Source organism: Alosa sapidissima, chromosome 8 (assembly GCF_018492685.1).
Source record: "Alosa sapidissima isolate fAloSap1 chromosome 8, fAloSap1.pri, whole genome shotgun sequence".
NCBI classification, from domain to species: domain Eukaryota; kingdom Metazoa; phylum Chordata; class Actinopteri; order Clupeiformes; family Clupeidae; genus Alosa; species Alosa sapidissima.
The window spans coordinates 21,220,911-21,240,610 of record NC_055964.1 but is presented as its reverse complement, the minus strand read 5'-3'; the positions used below and the strand labels follow the sequence as shown (position 1 = coordinate 21,240,610).

Here is a 19,700-nt window from a genome sequence, read left to right as displayed (position 1 = left end):
ATGCGTGTCATGCACGTTGCTCAGCACGAACAGCATGGCGGTCACCGTGCATGAAGACATGGAAGGGGTTGAGAACGAGCCAGTTCGCCCAAAAGTTTCAGATTCAAAGGGAATTCTCAAACAAAACAGGGAATTCCTTGACTTTTTCTGGGACATAGCAAAACCTGAACGAGACATCAGGCTGAAAGCCATTGAAGGGCTGATTGAATACCTAAAGAAAACCGAGAAGGTAACTTGCTAACGTTAGCGCTGTGTGTATCTTTACTGACAACTGAGGTATTTTTCCACCCAGTCTCCATCACTATCTGACTACCTGACTGATATCACTTTGTTCGAGACGTTTATGCTTGTATTTTTCTGTTGTCACTGGTAATGGCATCTTGTACATCAGTTTGGCAGGCTAGTTGCTGATTAGCCTGTCAGGCTCAGTAACTTTAAACACGTGGGTTAGCGAAGCTTGCGCACATCGTTCGTATTTGGCCAACACAGCTAGCTAACCTACATATTAAGGCGATGTTACACACTGACAACTCATTAGCATGGTGCATAATGTTCCAAAAATTATTTAACCTCGCATAATCTCAAGCTTAGCTTATGCAATGTTACATTGTGTTAAGTGTGGCCCTGTGTGTGTTCATTACCAGTCAGATGAGCTGCAGTATTCGCTGAAGAGACTGGTGGATGGTCTCTCTCATTCCAGGGAGGATGCGCGAACAGGATACAGCTTAGCCTTGGCTCAGGTGAGTTTGTTTCATTGTCGATTGACCAAGATATTGCACATGACCGACTGTGCTACATCATGACATGATAGACATGTAGCGTTACGGCTGCCATTAGCCCAACACACTGATGTAGGCTTTAGATGTGATGTTAGTTGTACCATTGTAATATTTTTTTGCTGGGAGAAAGGTGTATCTTGAAGTTGTACTTCTATGTATCCCTGTAGCTTCTGAGTGTGTTTGAGGATATCCAGCTGCAAACAATACTCGACCAGATTAAACAGAAAAACAACCTACAAGGTCTGCAGAAGGTGAGTAAATAACGTGGCTGAACCAGTCTAGGCCATCTATGTGAGGCTATTGATTTGTCTGTGCAGTCATTTCTGTCTATAACATTAATATCTATATACCTTCAAACAGAAACAAATCAGAAATGTTGCATTTGGGAACTTCTTTGGTGTGCTTGCCCTGTCGCAGTCTACACGACTGTCAAAGGTAAGAGCAATATTTTCACTGTTCACAGAATTGCAACAGTTTTGGGCCCACGTTTCAGTCTGTTGATCAGTCAGTTTAACTGAAAGGTGCAGTCAGTGATGGCACGTGTTTATTTATGTTTTATATTTCCATTTCTTAGCAGACTCGTTTGTCCAAAACAACAAACATTATATTCTAATCAAGGACCAAACAAAACACACGAGAGGTTGCTCACCCCTCCTTTCAGAATTTTCAGAGAAACTCCACACAGTGTTCCATTTTTGTTTGGAGGACAGGCTGCCCCCAATTTGTTTGTTTCAGTTTTTTTTAGTTTTTTTTACAGTGTACTAACAGGATAGGCATCTAATGGATAGTGGGGAGATGTTGGCTCCAACTTAAAAAACTGCTAGAAAAAGGATCCATGAAGCATTAAGCAGTTACTCAGCGATTTGATTTGTTCATTCATGTGGGACAGTGCTTGCAACAGAATGTGTGTTAACCTCTCTCATGTAACCCCCCCCCCCCCCCCCCCCCCATCAGGAGCCTCAAGTCCTGCTGGAATGTGTTCGCCTCCTGCAGCGCATCTCTCAGTTCTCAGAGCACCTGCGGGACCTGCCAAGGAAAACTATGGTGGACCTCTTGGCTGAAGTATGGGCTAACTCACATTTTATAATCTGTTTAGGTCTGTCAGTGATTAAACTATTATGGACAGCGCACACTCAGTGAAGGCACTGTAAAAAATGTATTAAAAAAAATAAATGAATAATAATTCTGGGCGGACCTGAATGATTTTCTGTTTACTGCACATTATATGTTTACAAACAGAACTTACTGTGGGCTCTGAGATTCTGGCTCCGTTTTTGCCAGTATGGTTAATCAGTTTTGGCTTCATGTCTCCAGAATATTTTTGCCATTTGTGTCCATATGTTTTAGTCATTGCTCTCTGTTATGCTTGTGTTTTGTTATGGCCTTTATGGCAAGTAAAAGTTTCTTTTTTCAGGTATTTGTGGGATGTCTATGGTGGAGACAGAAATTATCTGTGCCAAATCTTATGTTTATTACCAATAGACCATAGTGACTGTTTAGTGGTGACACATTAGAGTTGTATACTGAAATATGCATAGACAAAAATATCTTCACCTCTCTTGTAAGATGGATAGATAGATACTTGATTTATCCTGATCTAAGTTCAGGAAGAGCGAACATGAGCAGTGGCATCCCTTATCCTGTAGCTGTGGTGTATTTGATTCAGCACCTTGGTCTACTGCCGTTATTTTTAAATGTGCTCTATAAATACATTGACATCTTACATCTGTGGTGTGACTAACTTAGCCATATCGTAATTGTATGTATATATGTGTGCGTCTGCGCAGACGTCTCAGGAGGTGTTTGAGGAGATGCTGCTGGGCGCCCTGCAGAGCGACCTGACCTCTGCCCTCAGCACACCTGAGCACCTGGAGCTCCTCCTGGTGGCCATGCAGAAATTCCCCGAGGTGCTGAAGCCCAAGAAGCTCAAAAAGCTCCTGGGTAGCACCACGGTCATCACAGAGGAGAACATCCCCAAGTGAGTGTCTTGGATTATAAAGAATAGTCAGTGAGTGAGTGACTTCAAGAAAAGTCAATTAGAACAGTCTTTTAGTTACCTTACCTCATAACACACATCTTGCCATATATGTAACTTTTAATGAATGTCTGAATAGGCTGGTGGATGTTCTGAAGACAGCAGCTAACTCAGTCCGGAAAGAGCGGCTTCTTCCTCCTGTGGCTATTGACCTTCTGGAGGTGTCTTTGCGGGAGGACAGATTTGATCTTTTCTGGAATGACATTATTCTGAAGGGGCTGATGAATGAACAGCCAGGTCCTTTACAGTGAGTACCACTAAGGGCATTTCTACATTATTTGGATCTGTAACACTTTTGTTATGATTATCACGCCTTTCACTTACATTACTCTGGTGTTTTCGAGCCCGTGAAACGCATAGATTTGGAAGCGCTGTTTGCCACAATTTCATTTGAAATGTAATGTCATTACCGTTTTAATATAAACGGGCAAATCCACAAGATTCTGAAAATGAAGATTTAAATACACACATTGTCTTCATGTTTCCCTCCCTGATACGTCATTCTCCTATCATGTGACTATTCTCGGAAGGACCCTGGAAAACAAGAAATAAGCTGTGCACTTATCCATGACTTCCAACACTACACACATGGATAACAAATTAAATGCTTTGCTTACCTTGCTGTCTTGGCTGGCAGCTGTTCAGTTAATTATTATGCATTCAACGATGCTACAGCTGCCTAAATATGCAGGAGGCAACAATAATTTGAGCATTTTGACCAATGGTAAGGGTCATGGGATATGTGTGTACACAGTGTAGTCTGGACAGAGAGCGGAACACACTCTTATGGATGGAGATCGTTTGAACTCCATTTTAAAATGAAAATGAACGTATTAGTGTACATGTAGCCTAAATCCACAGCAACCATAGCAAGCTGTTGTCATAACCTCTTGTAGGCTGAAACAGCTGTATATGGTCATTATATTTGTTCATGAAGAAATGGGTAAGCTTCTCCTCAGATTTTTGCGTTGTGTTCACAGTTACATGTGCTTCCGTTTGGTGGGAAGTGCCCTGACACATTTGTCAGTGCCACAGCTTCGCCAAGTCCTGTCCAGTGAGGTGATGAGGCATTATGGGGAGCATGTTGTGGTTGCTCAGGTAGGTCATGACAATCAGACATAATATGCTCATGAAGGCCAACTTCAGATTCAACTCTTTCATGCTAAAATTCTCCAATGTTTGCCAGTGGCAGTTTAGAGTAAAACATTCATGTTCTTGTTCTGTTTTCCGCAGCAACCAGATCGCTTTAAGATTGCCCCAGAGATGGACGTGTATGTCAAGCAGTTCTTGCAGGGCTGTGCCGACCCAGACAAGCAGCTGGCAGTCATGGTGGGCTTCACCCAGCTGACAAACCAGGGTTACCCTGTCATCCCCTCCTTCTGGAAGGTGGTGGAGTGCTTGCAGCCGGCTGCCCTGGAGCGCTATGTGGACTGGCTAAAGAGCATGTTCCTTCAGCCGCAGCTGGAGAACCTCCTGGACTTCACCACACGCCGGCAGAGGGAGAACCAGGAGGCCAGTGCGAAGTAAGTGTTCCTGTACTGATTACCCCCCCACAAACAAAAAAAACGTCTACTACTGAAAGCTGTAATTACATATCACAAAAATCACAAAAAACAAATACATTTATTTAACATCTTTGTTATTTGTTATGGTTCTTTGTCCTTGTCTTCTAATTTATCAAGATTTTTTGGAAAAGTACAGTAGTACGTAATATGTAGCAGCTACTGTAGTTTTGGCTCAGTGTTTTGATCTTGTTAACAAAGAACACGTTAGAATAAAGGGCCACTATTGTAAACCGTGTTGTCCTTCAGGAAGAGCGATGAGTCGGTACTCCGTCTGCGTAAGTGGATTCTTCCCCGGCTGACCTCCATTGTGGAAAACCATCAGGTGAAGAAAGAGGAAGACTTGGTCATGGACATTGCCAGGTAAAATATGTTGTCAGGGATCAGATCTCCCTTGCCAATCCTGTACATTTTGTATTCAGTGGCAGTTGTAAGATGGAAGATCATGGCTCCTTTGCACAGCTTTGTTTTAGGCCTCTACAGTGGTAAGTGTTTTTGTTTTTGTTTTCTTGTCTGAATATGATTTTTTCCAGATTAGGGATTCTTAGTTGCCCACCCATGATTGGTAGAGTAGGGACGTTACGCAATGTGTGTGTGTGTGTGTGGTTTTCCAAGAAAATTTGATGAAAATAAAATTGACTTCCTCAATTAAACAGTGATTGAAAAAAAGGTTTGAGAGATTGGTTGTATCAAAACTTGTTAGTGTTAACTACTGAAATGCTCTTTTACTTTTATTACAGGTTCATTTTCTTCCATGCGTTCTTCACTGCCAAGAAATCAACTCCAGACATACCAGAGACAGAGGTTATGCTATCTGTAGCTTTGGATGAGAAGACTCGAGCAGTGGTCTTCTCCTCTTTCTTTGGGTGAGACTCGTTCTTCATAGAAGTTTGTACACATTTCTGAAATCTTCATCCAAGTCTAGTGATATTCCGTTCAACTTGTGTTTATGAAAAGGGTTCACAAAGACACGTCACAAAGCAATTTAATGTCAAATTCTAAACATAAGAGAATGTATCAGATTTCACACTGGTATAGTTGTAGGATTTGAAAATGAGAACGGCAGGGGTCAAATGCATCATGTTTACAGCTGTTTCTCTCTGCACCAGGTTACTCCAACACCTAAACCACCTCCCGGTGCAGGGGGAGTCCAGTGAAGAGGCTGCCCCCAAGAAGCTGCTCCACGGGGTCACGGCCGACGGCAGCTCGTGGCTCTACTGCCTGGTCCAGTACGGCGACGTGCTCCTGAGCCAAAACAAATACATCCAGTGTGTCCAGCCCTTCAGTGCAGAGCAGAAAAGCTCCTGGGACGGGTACATCAGTCATACTACTATAAGATATTCTGCTGGTTGGGGATCTGAACTGGCAAATGGAACACTGTAAAGTCACTCCAGACAAACCTAAGTTCACTCTGGATAAGAGCATTTGCAAAATGACAATAAATGTGTTATGTATTGAAATATCTGTAGGTGGGTCTTCCACACTTTGAAGTTATATGTTCTTTCTGGATTGCACAAATACTCAACTGTGCATTGTCCTGCCTCATGTTGTGTAATGTTAAATAGGTTTGGTTGTTGATTGGGCACTGTGGGAAATCCCCTACCTACAGCACAAGGAATTTAATACCTGTCCTGTGTATATGTCCTCTTCTGTAGCATGATCAAGTCCGTCGAATCCCTGCAAAAGAAAGCCAAGAAGAGTGCAACTCCAGAGGTCTCTGCGTTTCAGCTTCTCTTCCTGCTCGTTGGCATCAACCTTTTCAAGGTAACTAGAAGAAGTTCTGCCATGCTGAGAGGGAAAAATAATTGATTTTGTAATTTTGAAGTGATGTGTAGAGTTTGGTATTTCCAATTCAATTGCTATGCGGTGTGTGTGTGTGTGTGTGTGCAGGCCCCTGAGGAGAGCGTGGACCTCATCCAGGACATCCAGAGCTGCATGGAGAAAGTGAACGCCAGGAAGTCTAAAAGGAAGAAGAAAACTGGTGGTGAGTCAAATCATGTCAGTGCTCGATAGCTTATTTACCGTTTGCAAATTATTACATTATCTTCCTCTGTTGACCGTGACTAAATTACGAGGCGGCTTCACTGCAAACAGCCATGCGTTCACTATGACAACAGAGAGCAGGACATACTATGATTTCAAAATGTCCGGAAATACAGTCTGTCCACCAGTCTGTGTGGAGATGTTAAACATGTGCTGTGGTTGGATGTCCCGCAGCTGAGGAGGAGGAGGAGCCCCATTGGGTGGAGGTGCTGATGGAGATCCTGCTGTCCCTCCTGTCCCAGCCCAGCCGGCTCATCAGGCAGGTCTGCAAGACCGTCTTCGGCCGCATCTGCCCTCACGTCAATCAGGGTGCCATCACCGCCATCCTGGATGTGAGTAGGACCCACAGTGAGAGGAACATGTGAAGATGAGATTACTGCAAAGACAACATTGTGACAATATTCTGAATGTTTTTTTTCCCCCCTTTTAATTCAAGGTCCTTGATCCAAGCAAAGAGACGGAGGATGGTGCACTTGTAGTGACTGATGAAAAAGAAACGGACAACACAAGGAAACGAAAAAATGAATCTGACGACGAGGAGGATGATGAAGATGAGGCAACTGACCAAAAGGTCAAAGGAGATGAGGAAGATGAGGAAGTAAGTATTTCAGCAAATAACTGTGGCTATAACTGATTTTGTTGAACTCTTTTAAAACTATCATTTAGGAGACATTCTCAAGTCCAGCATGCATCACATTCAGCCAGATTTGCACAGTGCTGCATCAAGTCAAATGAGCCTATTAGGTCACCCTAACATAATGATTTCCTTTTATAGGAAGAGGAGTCCGACTCTGATGATGACGATAATATCAATGACGACGAAGAAGTTGATCCCAACTTCCGCTTGGAGCTGATGAAAGTTTTGCAAGGCCAGAATGCTATGGTGAGTCTTCTTATTGCTGAAGCACCCTAAATCGTTCTTAAAAAAAACAGACCTGGAACTACAACAATTGTGTCTATTCTTTTGAAATGCTTACGTTTATTTTGGGGGTTCTAGGCCACAGAAACAGACAAGAGTGATGATGAGGAGCTGGATGATGATGCCATGATGAAGCTGGATGGCAGCATTGCCAGTCTCTTTGCAGAACACAAGAAACGCATCCAGGCCAAGAAAGATGAGCGGGAGAAGCTGCGGAAAGAGAAGGCCCTCATCAGAGACTTTAAAATCAAAGTAGGTTCTTCAAAGAGGAGTTTCTCTGTTTCACACCTTGTAGAGTTCATTTCAGTTCTCTTCTATTGAACAGATGGTAGAGCCAATCAATGACTCACTTGGTTGTGTCAAATAACCTCTTTTTGAAATGGAACATGGAGTCCCACATTCCTTATGCTATTGGAACCTTCTACTGTTGTCCTGCACCTTGCTTGAAACTGCAACGTGTTTTGGAATGCTGTGTGTGACCAGGGCTTGTTGTGTTCCTTTGGTCCCCAGGTGTTGGACTTGGTGGAGGTGTTCCTTGACAAGCAGTCAGCCAACCCTCTGGTGCTGGGGATGATCGAGCCGCTGCTAACGGTCATCGAGAGCGGGATGAGCTCCGGCAAAGAGCAGCAGGAAGTGGACTTCCTGCGCAAGGCAGCAGACATTTTCAAGTAAGGAAACGCAGTGTGCTGTGCTAATGTGAGTTTGGCTTCAGATTGACTGTTAATCTAGGGGGAAGAGCCAAATGCGAGCTAGTCGGAAAACATCATGTCATTGCAAAATAGACATGATAAAGGAAGATGGTGCAGATGCAAATTTTCTGTACTGTTGAAGAGATGTGCTGAATTAACCATTTGAATATAGCTCACATCCATTATGCCGTTACAATGATTATTGTATTCACCATTGAACAGGAACACACTGTGCAGGGGAAAGCAATACTGCAAGAATGTGGATGACCGTAAAGCAGAGCTTCATGACCTTTTGGAAAGGTTACTCACCAGGGCGCAGAAGCTCTCCGACTCCGCTGTCGCTCTCTACTACTTCAGGTGAATATGCCATAGCTGAGTTGTGCAATGAGAACACCTGGTGTAAGGCCCAGTCAGGCTTAGCAGGACCGGCTCTTGTGTTTGCACTTAAGTTTTTGTTTTTTGTTCTGCTCAGAGACCCATACTGGTCTGTGCCCAGTAAAACAAGAAGTCTTTCACAAGCTCTAATTAAGTGGTTCTCTAGTTAATATTTCTTTGTGTGTGTGTGCGCGTTTGTGTGTCAGTGCTGCCCTGTACATGGTGAAGGTGCTGAGAGGTGTGCCTCCAGAGGGGGGCAATAAGCAGGAGCCTGCTGAGAGCAAGGTAAAGGAAAAGAAGCATTGAACTGAAATGTTTGAGATGTACATCATCAGTATAGAATCTGTTGCAGACAAATGTATCTGAAGATAAATCTTTTCAGGTATGTTTAGCACCTGAGCTGAAATTTTTACTTATGAGCATGACTTTGTCCCAGGGCAAGGCAATGGGGAACCTGGATGTGGAGAGAGTGACTGGTCTCTTCAGGGAGGCTCTTGTTTCCTTCATGACTCGCAGAAAGAGTCCTCTCACTGGAGCAATGTTCATCGACCTCTTCAATCGACTCCCTGTGAGTTACCGATGTGCTTCACCTTTTTACTTGTGTGTGTGTGTGTGTGTAACGAGTTCATAGCTCCCGATACTGGCAGAGGCATCTGAGGTGCATTCAAATTGGCAAACATAGGAGAATGTTTGCAAACAGTTTTGTTAATATCTAGAGTTTGCTGCAAATACTTGTGAACACTTGCAAACAGTCTGAAGAGGTAGTTCTCCGAGATGTGCTGATGAAATGTTTTATCATGTTCTTGTCATTCACTAAATATATCTAAAATATAATTTTTCAATGTGCTGTAGATTTTTAGCAGCAACCTCTTGGATACGTTGATGGAGTACATCACAGGAGGAGTAAGAGAACATCAGCAGGTAAATATAATAGCACTCTCCAATAGGGATCGACCAATTATCGGCCGGGCCGATATTTAGCATTTTTATAATAATTGGTATCGGTCATTTTTTCCACCGATAAGCCGATACTGAAATGGATAAAGAATGAAACGCGCTACTTTGTCTGTAAAGCGTCTCTCACTCCCTGCATTTGCTACTCTGTGGTCGAGAGCATTGTCCCGCCCACTACACCGTCTGATTTGTTAGTTAGCACGAATGCAGCCAATCAGGATCGAATACTGAACACAGAGAATGTTTAGAATTCTTACTGAGGCATATTGTAGACTGGGCTTCAGCTGTACGGAGCTATTTTTTGAAGGTAAGGAAGGTAGGCCTACCTTACATTGCTGAAGTTGCAATGTGAATCATCATCATCTACAGTGAAGTTACAAAAACACCACTTTGTAAGCTATTGTCTCTTTGATCCGGATCAATAAGTAGCCTAAAGCACCCACCTCCTTGATTTAGCGAATTCCCGATTGATTAGTGCACGTTAGTGATCGCCTACCGTTTACTAGTTGGCCTACAAACTCGGGTGCTGCGCGTCGGGAGTTCTTTGCATCCGCCTCGTCAATTAATTGTTAATAACGGGACACCTCGGCGGACGTTATCCCTTAGGCCTACATAGTAGACAAGACCTAAATTATGCGATAGCGAACGTCTAAAAGTCTAGTTGCTGCTTTTTGACGGACTGTCAGAAAAGACTACAGGCACCCAGGGTCAGCCGTAATTTAATCCGACCTGAACTAAATCGCGTCCTTAGCTGGCTATTACGTGCCTTTTAGGCTCACAGAAGTGTAGCTTATAGCCTATGGACACAAATTGCATGCTTAAATAGCCTAAAAACTATTTTACAACTGTTTTGTTAAACTATTCAACCGTAACACTTGCCATCACGCATGCACCTTTCGGTATCGGCCCTGAAAAAACCATATCGGTCGATCCCTACTCTCCAGAAATAGAAACAGGAATGTATGGAAGCCCATATACTATTTTTGAGAGAGTCGATAGTGTTTAGATAAATTTCCATAGGAACACTAGTTTCCATAGGAATTTCTACGTAAAAATGAAGTCCAATTTCTTATTTTTCTGAAGTAATTCTTTTTTTGTTCCTCCAGGCCCAGGCCTGTGCCATCATGCTGAGGGGTGTGCAGTCCAGAGAGATCCAGCAGCTCTTGGCGGGACCACGATGGACAGAGTTGTGTCAGAAAACAATGGAAAAACTTACAGAAGTATGTCATTTTTGTGTGTGTGTGTGTGTGGGGGGGGGGGTAGTGTGATTAAATGTCAGTCACACTTTTTGATTCCAATGGAATTGATTTGACTAATCTGTCAGTAGTGATCCTGACCTCGGCCTCATCTAACCCTCTGTGCTCTCCACCCTTTCTTCAGAGTCTTGGCCAAGGACTGGAGGTAAAAAATAAAATTGTTCAAGAGAAGGTCATCAAAGCACTGGAACTATCTCTGTTTTTGGTGAAGAACATTCGTAATCAGGTGTGTATGTTCATTTCTTTAATCTGATCTACTTAATCTGACAGTGAAATGTTCTTAAGGAAAGTTAAACAAACTGCCTTGTCTGTTATTGAGCAGAAACTTGAAGTGAACACCGATCCAATCCAGGTGGCTTTGCAGTCTATGAGTGAAAACCATGATTTCCACAAGTCTGGACAGATGGAGGATCTGTACTGGAGTGTAATGAAGCTCTTTGGAGTTCAGTAAGTTCATATCCATTCGCTATTCTGTACTGTTTAATATGCTTCTAATGGGTTTGTAATAATTTCACAATTTATCATCTTTAAACCCTATTTGGATATTAGTTGAACGCCCCATACGAGTAGCCCTATTTAGATGGCACTAGATTTGTATGTCCGTGTTATTTCGGTGATGCTGTGGATCCCTAAATAGTGCTTTAATGCTTGTGAACATATTGTATGTTGTAACATGCAGTTAAGCTATTAAAATGCCTGTCACTGATATATATTTTTATTTTTTTTTATTTTAAGAAAACCAAAAATTGTGAAGGCGAAAAAAGCTGACGAAGTGCCAAGTGCTGAACAAACCCCAGAAACTGAGGCAAAAAAGAAAAAAGGCTTCCTCCCCGAGAGCAAGAAGCGGAAGAATCGCAAGATGCCTGCAGTTGTGGAGGGGAAAGACGCCGCCCCACAACCCAGCAAGCCAGCCACTGAGGCACCTGGAGGAGAGGGAGAGCCGGTGAAGAAGAAGAAGAAGAAGAACAAGAAAAAGAACAAGAAAAGGAAACATCCGGAAGGAGAGGCAGCATCAGATCAGTCACCTGCCAAGAAGCCTAAAATGCCCAACCAGTCACCTGCTGGAAAGCCTAAAACAGAGGACCAATTGCCTGGCAAGAAAGAAAAAACAAAGCAAAAGGGCAATAAGAAGAAAGGAAATAAGGGAGCTGGTGAATGATGCAGTACCTTCCCTTTTGGGATGTCTTTTTAAGCCTAATGGGCTTTATAGCCTGTTTGTGAAACTTGCTCCGAGGAGCACCTGTGTTTTTGTTTGTTTTGTTTTTATTTTAATACACAAGCTGAGACTGAGCAGCTTAATGTCAATTTATGTGTACTTCACAACCTTGTTTGATGTGTATCTTGGACATGTTTCGGAAAGGTTCATATACATGTGACATAAAATTAATTTAATTTTATGTACAAAATGTGGTCTGTGACTTTCTTTCCCTTGGCTTTGGCCCATACGTTTGTATGCACATTGTATGAGCTGCACTAAAAACAGCTATCCTTGAATTCCTTGATGTGCTTTAATTGTTCTATAACATGTTGAAATATTGACAATCAGATCCCATTCACTTGCTTGTATTGAAATGTGGATCACTTGTGATACTCAAATTGAAATGGATTAATTATAATCGCGTTAAATCTTTAAAATTAAAGTGTTTACAGCAGCGTTACACATACTGCTAATTAAGAGGATCAGGTATGCGTCAATCCCGCTAATCTGTAACATTTTTAAAACCACCAGGATTCTTCTTACTCCAGACAGTAGATGGCACTGTAGTTTCAGGTCCGCCTTAGAAACGGCAAACAAAGGAAGTGGAATATTTCCATGGGTCAATTTCGTTTTGCTGAAACCGAAATAGTAAATATGCAAGTGAGATGAGCGTAGTGTTGCAAAGCGTAACCGTAATACTATCGTGAATATCGCACCGAAATCTTTGAATGTGTGACTGTTGATATAAAAACGTGGTTCTGAGGTTTCCTCACGCAAACACGGATGATGACCGACAACTTTGACCGAACACCAGGGGCTGGTCGAGTCCGAGGAAAACCCACCAGCCCCGGCCTTGGGGAGGTATTCAGTCCGCCACATCCCGAGATAGGAGATGGTGACGCTAAACCTTCAATCTTCAACCAACGTGAACCTCTCAGACAGCCTCGGACGTCGCCGCCGTTGTTGGAAGGCAGCGCTCCAGGAGGTGGGGGTAAGGTTTTTGTTGGTTTCCTTCAGAGTCCATCTAAAATTAGCAAGCGTTAACAAGCTAAATTAGCGAGCTAGCAAACTGAGGGTGAATGCTTAGTTATTGACAAACTAGCCAAAGTTCCCATAGCTAACGTTAGCTATAGTGTTGGTAACCTGCTTTAGAAACCTGATATACAAGTGACTATTCATAGTTGTTGGGATTGGGCAATAATCCCTTCTGCTGTTACTATGTGCGGTCTAATGCAGTTAGGCCACAAGTGACATAATCTATGTTAGTGTTTGTGACAACTTGCTAGCCTAAATAGCCCGCTAGTTAGCCTGCTAGCAGCGTCGGCATCTCACATGCTCGCTCAACTGGCGTCAGTCAGTTCACGCTTTAAGTCAATTCACACATTTGTTTTTATATTGAAATTGTGAAGTGTAATGTTCTTGTCACGAGCAGACACACAAAACAGGCGTATGAGAAACAGACTTTGCTTGCGTTGTCCCTGTTACCTACTCAGCCACATAAGCTTGGCAAATACCCTCGCCGAACTCTGTTTTTGGACTTTCAAGCAGGTAGAAACTAGTCTATTGCCTAGCGCGCTGATCTACACTACACTTGCACTGCCAAATCCATCACATGACTTCGATGGCAAGTTTTCTAGATGAAACCATGGGCAATGTGTCTTCAGACAGACAGTTTGGTGTTGCGTGATTCAATAAAATGCACAATCATAATAACGATATGATTCTTTGTTGCAAATTATGTAGGCCTTGTTTGTGATTTTGTTTTTTTAAACACCCAATTTCGATCACCCCCCTTCATGATTTGCCTTTTGTGTATCCTCTCAGACTGTAGAAGACCAACGAAAACCAAATCAAACGCTACACAGACTCCAAACAGTACTTCTACCGCCTTAAAATTGCACAGCGATGATGTAGTGGGAAGCTCTAAACTATCAGTGAACGCACCTGAGTTTTACCCATCCTCCTACACATATGAGGTAATCCATGTAAATTCGTTTTCCTTCTGCGGCCAAATGTATTTTCAGACATGTTTGATGTTCTCATGTTCCATGTTGGTGACTTGTCACCACAGAATTATACATGACCTAACATTTGCTGTAACAATCTGGTTGTAAGTACTATGTGACAAACCTTGTGATGCCTATACACATACATTGTGTTTCAAAGGAATTGGAATATGAGGACAGCAGTGATGGCTACTACCCTCCATCTACGCTGGCTGAATTGGTGCAAGAAATCCTTAGTCATCTCAACTCCTCCCCAGGCTCATTTGAGTTTGACATCGAGAACATCACTGCCACCCTGAATGAATGGGTAACCACAGAGGAAACCCTGGTGGAGTTGGTGGAACTTATCTATACCCAAGTATGTGCCCTGATAAAGTTGTTTGTTTTTAAGTATGTTGGAATATTGCAAAAAGAAACACCCAAAGCTGTAGTGCAACCACTTGAGCTTGAGCTTTTTTCACAGTCTGTGTACGCTGTTGCCACATTAGCAGGGAAGTAACTTTTAAAGTGTACTTTCATGACCTGCAACAGTGTATTGGAGTTTTTATTATTTTGAAAGGATTTGTCTGTTGAATTGCTTAGTCTTTTGCCTGAATGAGCAAATTCATTGTGTTGTCTGATGAATTTTAACCTCAGTCAAGTGTGATTTTTTATTAGGTCCTACTTGTAAATAGAGATAGTGTGTTTGGTGTGATATTTTGATTTTGTGTTTTGTGTGTTTGGTTATGAATAACAGCCTCTGTCTCTGTTTTTGCCAGTCCACATCCATCCCCAACTTCTCTTACACTGGGGCGAGGCTTTGCAATCATCTCTCTCATAACTTGGCAATCTCCCCAGCCAGTGGCAATTTTCGTCAGCTTTTATTGAAGAGGTAAAGGGCCTTAAAAATAGCAACTCATTGTCATAGATAATAATTCATAGTTGTGATGGGATATGGGAAACCCATCACATGGTGAAATCCTTGATTACTGTGTTGTTTTAACCCTCTCTGATAAAATTTTACCAACTTAAGATTCTGATACCATCCTATCATTATCCTGGATACCGTCCCCTAGCAACATCCTGGATACCATCCTTGATGTTACTGGTATCAGAATCTTAAGTGAAATTTCACCATGTGATGGGTTTTCCCAGATCCCATCACCATTGTGGTCAAGTGGCTTTGTGATGTCTGACCTGTGTTCTGTTCTACAGGTGTCGAACTGAGTATGAGCAGAGGGATCAGGCAGTTCGTGGGGATGAGGAGACACAGAAAAACTTTCACTCATATGTGTTGTTTTTGGGAGAGCTGTACTTAAACCTTGAGGTAAATATATAGCTGCTGCAGTTTCCATTTTTCTCGAACGGTCAAAGGAAAATGGCCTATTTAATGATACATTGGTGTAGTACTTCTAATAGAGCTGTGGCATTTTAAACTATAAATATAGTATCTTGGACAGAGTCTAACAATTCCAGGCAAGCAACATGTTACTTCTTGAGTCTGGAATGGAGGGGTGCCATTTTATTGGCTGTTGAGCTAAAATACTACCAGCCTTTCTCCAGAATTGTACTGTACCTATACTTCTTACACTAGATATTCTGAATGAATGTGATGTGTTGTAAAGAGCGATTGTTCTGTATGTTATCAGGTAAAAAGTCCTAAAGGACCTCCAACTAGAGCAGTGATTTTGCTCACTGCTCTGAAGGATTTGTCGATCGCACTCATGTCCAATCCTGTGGATGGAAACCTTATTTGTGCAGTGAAACTGCTAAAGGTTTGACATTTCTGTCTCATTCCTTTCGGACATTTGTCAGTTTTGACACTGCCTTCACATAATCTGTTAGAAATAACTGCCACTGAGGCTGTTTCACATGGTTCACATAGTTAAGTAGAAGTGTTTTGGAGTTTAAGGTGAATTCACGGCTATTACCCAATTCAGTTTTGCATATTTGTTTCCATATATGCCTTTGATGAATCATTATTGATCAGAAGGGTGAGCTGCTCCGATTACATCCACTCTGCTTATATTTATAGCAATCTGGTTTCATTTTATCCCACCCCTAAAAGACTGAGTTATCTTTACACTTGATAACACTGCATTGTTTGCCATTAGAGTTTAACTATACAGAACTCTAAAAGTGTTCATTACTATTGGTCATGTTTTTTTTTTTTTTATCACTTGAGATCGGTTGAGTTAAATACCTCTTGTCTTGGTTAGCTGACAGGTTCTGTGCTGGAGGATGCCTGGAAAGAGACCGGGAAGTCCGACATGGACGAGCTTGTCCAGAGAATCGAGAATGTTGTGCTGGATGCTACCTGTAGCAGGTTAGAGGAAATGACATTGGCCCGATCCCAAATTCCGGACTCACAGACTTTGCTGCGCGTTCTTGCGAAATTCGAAAGGGCTTAGGGCTGTCCCAATGTCGCATTTCAAAAGGGTGTGAGGGTTTGAGTACACACTTACCGAGCCCTTTCCGTGAGTCTGCATCAGTGCAGACGTCACCAAAGGGAATTATCCAAAGTTCAAAGCCTTGTGACGTTTACCGCGGAGACCATAGGGAAATCCAGAAATTACATTGGTAAACAACAGCACGACACACGTGCATGGTGCACGTGTCAGTAATGTCTTTGTTATTAAACATCGTGAAGTGCTGTCCCAATCCCATTTCTACCTATCTGAGCCCATGTGGTCTCACACACACTCACACACTCAATTAGCACCCGAGATCAATTCTGTGAGTCCTTAGTCCTCAGGGCTCACTTTGGGATTGGCCCTGTGTGTCAACGTACTTATCTCTCTGTTTTCACTTGCCTGATGCCATCTATCGCAAATCATGATATTGTAACTGTCCGTAATACGTTTGTATTGTTCTTTTGATTTAATTGTATTCTCATTATTATGACATTATCATATTGCAAGTGACCTCTTCAGTTTTGCATACTGTGCTACCAGGGACATACAGTTTCTGTGTACTACATATTGCAAACTGGGATGAGAGTGAATTTTACTGGGATGTGAATACAGAGCAGAGCACACAAAGTGGCTGTGTTTCCAGTAGGGATGTGAAGCAGATGCTGTTGCGGCTGGTGGAGCTGAGGTCGAGTAACTGGGGCCGAGTCCACACGGCGTCTGCCTCCAGTGAGGCCACACCTGACAACGATCCAAACTATTTCATGGTAAGGATGGAAATAAGGATGCAGTGAGTGTTAAAGTATATGTATGATTCTGACCATTGAGGTTCTGTCTCTGTTTTTCATCAATTTAATCTCTCTCTCTCTCTTTCTTTCTTTCTTTCTTTCTTTCTTTCTTTTTCTCTTTCTTTCTTTTTCTCTCCTCCCCTCTCTCCCTTTCTTTTTCTCTCTCTTTCTCTTTCTTTTTCTCTCTTTCTTTTTCTCTCTTTCTCTCTCAGAATGAGCCGACATTCTACACTGCAGATGGCACTCCATTCACAGCTGCAGATCCAGGTGAATGAGTTCAAAATGTTCCCAGAATGTTCTACATAAAATATGCATTTATTGATTGATTGATCAATCAAAGGAATTAAATAAAGGGCTTGATCAAGTAAACATTGTTTTTCAGACTATTCAGAGAAGTACCAGGAGATACTGGATCGAGAGGGGTACGACGACTATGAAGAAAATGGAAATGATACGTGAGTGAAAACAATCCATACCTGTGCCCCCGCCCCCCCCCTTCATTTTTCCAAACAGCAGTCTGTCCCCAGACTCTTCTGGAATGAACCTGTGCTACACAGCATAAATGCTATGACCTTTTGGGGGCCTTCTGCCTACGGGTCATATTGGGACCTCTTGACTGAAGTCATGTGATTGTCCGGCTGACAATGCGTGTGGGCCACAGCCCAGCGCCCAACACCAAGTTTGAGATTAGTCAGCAGACAGATGAGAAAGAGGCTTTAGCAAGGCTTAAATCAGCATCCCACCCGCTCTACACCCCAGACCTGTTAGAACAATTCTCATTGGTTTGACCCCATGAATGAGAGGATCCAATGTATGGTGTGGTTCCCCCCCATGTCCTCTAGGAGGAGTGGCCACCCATGTTTATAGGGAGATGAATGTGTTTTTTTTAACATATTGGACAAATCACACTTTTTAAAATGATCTTCATTTACAGCTCATTTATAGTGCAACTTTGCTGAAGTCTTTAGTGTATATTGTATCATGCACTATACAGTAAAGCCATTGGCATCACTGAAAAAATGAGGACCAACCTTAATGAACTTCTGAAAATAAATAAAGGTTGAATTAATATATAACTGCATCAATGCAGCTCCTTATTTGGAGTCAGTACAGTGTATGGCAGACTGGAATACAGGACTCTTCCATTGTAGTCTGGCAGAAGTTATCGTTTTTTAAATACAATACAATCTATTCTTTTCTGACCTCTTGGTTTGACCATAGAAGATAACATTTTAACACTGACACTTCTCACAATCGACTTAAGAGACCAGTTGCAATGTAAGAGCTTAAATGAGAAACTCTTCAAACGATGTAGTTTATTGCAGTTTATTTAGCAGTACTACTCGTACCCTGTTTACACAAATTTTGAATAGCACACTCAGACACTGCCTGGGTCCACAGATCTGAACCTATGCAGTTATGTTGTCATTGCGCTGTTCGGTTCATTTCATTGCTAATGAGTTGGCGCACACCTTGTTATGGATTGGAAACATACTTAAGTACACTTTTTTGTATTACAGTTTTGACACCGAAGATGACGAGATGGATCCTGAAATTGAGGAGGCTTTCGAAAAGTTCTGCTTGGAGTCGGAGAGAAAAAAGAAATCGTAATGTGAAATATTTTTAAGGACTGTGGACAAGCTCATCTATCTTATGTTTGACCTGCTGGATTGTTTTCAACTGGAAACAAAAAAATCAAAACAAAGACGAAACTGTTTTTAGTTAAATCTTTTTTTTCTGTAGAGTTCAGTGTGGATCTAGCACTTAATAGCGGTTATGTTGCCGATTTTAATGGCCGGGATTTCTGTTTTTAAGATGCGGCAATCAACGTCCATCGTGCAGTTACACTGTGCCCAACAGTTCGAAGTTCGACACTGATTGGAAAGTTCATTATTTGTTTCGATTGTCGAACTTTGTCTCTGTTGCATGCTAGGAGAGAAGTGTGGAGTGAGGTTTTTAAACTAAACAACTGGGAAGCATCATCAACTGTGTGCGTGTGTAGTTTGAGATTGCTTACTAACTGCTTCTAACTGAAACAAATACACCCAAAGAAAGTTTTGGCTACAGTGGCGGATTACCCTGTTTATCAGTTTCATTACACACTTCACTAAGATGGGTACTCAGTCAGTTAAGCATTGTGGTCAGACTCCATTGGACATGCAGTTAATGTAAGGCAAGTCTTACATAGAGACACAAGTAGAGAGCTTTAAAGTAAAGTTGGTTGTGGGATTGTTTGACAACTTGGATGTTGTTGAACAAAAGGGAGGGTTTTATTTTATTTTTTTGTTCTTCCTTTTCAGGTTCAACTGAACCAGTATTCAGTTTGAATCTTTGGCACTGCTGGTCAAGAGAAATATCAGCCTCGAGTTCATTTATAAGTTATTTTAATTTTGAATCTTACCTGTGAAACATTGCTCCGAATTGCACAGTTTGCCAGCAAAAACTGCAAGTGTACAAGGTGGATTCGCTTAAATCACCTGTTATTGTTTATACGGTATACCATCATACAAATCCCATGCAAACGAATGTTGTTTTATAGTTTTTTGTAAATATTATTTACAGTATTGGTTGCCTGCAATAAATCTTTATAAAAGAGTTTTTGTCTTTTGTCTAAATGGCTCCCTGGCTGTGGTTAACGTTCCACTGCACTCTCCGCTGCAGTAGGTGGCGCAAGATATTTTGTCAGTGGCTCTGGTTGAAGAAGAA

The 19,700-nt window shown here is 42.1% G+C and overlaps 2 protein-coding genes across 5 annotated transcripts; both read left to right on the top strand.

Annotated features, from left to right (window-relative positions):
- mybbp1a (MYB binding protein (P160) 1a) lies at positions 1 to 12,018 on the top strand. Of its 2 annotated transcripts, none has more exons than XM_042101473.1 (27): positions 1 to 229; positions 645 to 740; positions 947 to 1,030; positions 1,140 to 1,214; positions 1,734 to 1,841; positions 2,567 to 2,757; positions 2,894 to 3,061; positions 3,795 to 3,912; positions 4,048 to 4,337; positions 4,626 to 4,739; positions 5,117 to 5,242; positions 5,486 to 5,689; positions 6,032 to 6,140; positions 6,267 to 6,357; positions 6,594 to 6,751; positions 6,856 to 7,017; positions 7,195 to 7,302; positions 7,417 to 7,590; positions 7,849 to 8,006; positions 8,250 to 8,384; positions 8,609 to 8,687; positions 8,839 to 8,970; positions 9,255 to 9,323; positions 10,463 to 10,576; positions 10,737 to 10,838; positions 10,935 to 11,059; positions 11,348 to 12,018. In XM_042101473.1, the coding sequence occupies exons 1-27, from the start codon at positions 35 to 37 to the stop codon at positions 11,769 to 11,771; spliced, it is 3,909 nt and encodes a 1,302-aa protein (XP_041957407.1). In that variant the 5' UTR covers positions 1 to 34; the 3' UTR covers positions 11,772 to 12,018. The 2 variants fall into 2 exon arrangements, with proteins under 2 accessions (XP_041957407.1, XP_041957406.1); XM_042101472.1 differs by having other exon boundaries at positions 6,267 to 6,360.
- Positions 12,019 to 12,396: 378 nt separating this feature from the next.
- On the top strand, positions 12,397 to 19,590 carry paip1 (poly(A) binding protein interacting protein 1). Of its 3 annotated transcripts, none has more exons than XM_042101720.1 (11): positions 12,397 to 12,795; positions 13,635 to 13,786; positions 13,977 to 14,174; positions 14,575 to 14,687; positions 15,011 to 15,122; positions 15,445 to 15,570; positions 16,015 to 16,121; positions 16,853 to 16,973; positions 17,207 to 17,261; positions 17,377 to 17,449; positions 18,515 to 19,590. In XM_042101720.1, the coding sequence occupies exons 1-11, from the start codon at positions 12,594 to 12,596 to the stop codon at positions 18,603 to 18,605; spliced, it is 1,350 nt and encodes a 449-aa protein (XP_041957654.1). In that variant the 5' UTR covers positions 12,397 to 12,593; the 3' UTR covers positions 18,606 to 19,590. The 3 variants fall into 3 exon arrangements, with proteins under 3 accessions (XP_041957654.1, XP_041957652.1, XP_041957651.1); XM_042101718.1 differs by having other exon boundaries at positions 12,397 to 12,801; positions 16,856 to 16,973; XM_042101717.1 differs by having other exon boundaries at positions 12,398 to 12,801.
- Positions 19,591 to 19,700: the final 110 nt, after the last annotated feature.

Coding starts and splice junctions, on each gene's coding strand:
- mybbp1a (XM_042101472.1), top strand. CDS start 35: ATGGCGGTCACCGTGCATGAAGACATGGAAGGGGTTGAGAACGAGCCA. Junction 5,243..5,485: donor GTCTTCTCCTCTTTCTTTGG/GTGAGACTCGTT, acceptor TCTCTGCACCAG/GTTACTCCAACACCTAAACC. Junction 8,688..8,838: donor AGGAGCCTGCTGAGAGCAAG/GTAAAGGAAAAG, acceptor ACTTTGTCCCAG/GGCAAGGCAATGGGGAACCT.
- paip1 (XM_042101717.1), top strand. CDS start 12,594: ATGATGACCGACAACTTTGACCGAACACCAGGGGCTGGTCGAGTCCGA. Junction 14,175..14,574: donor TGGAACTTATCTATACCCAA/GTATGTGCCCTG, acceptor TGTTTTTGCCAG/TCCACATCCATCCCCAACTT. Junction 15,571..16,014: donor GTGCAGTGAAACTGCTAAAG/GTTTGACATTTC, acceptor TGTCTTGGTTAG/CTGACAGGTTCTGTGCTGGA.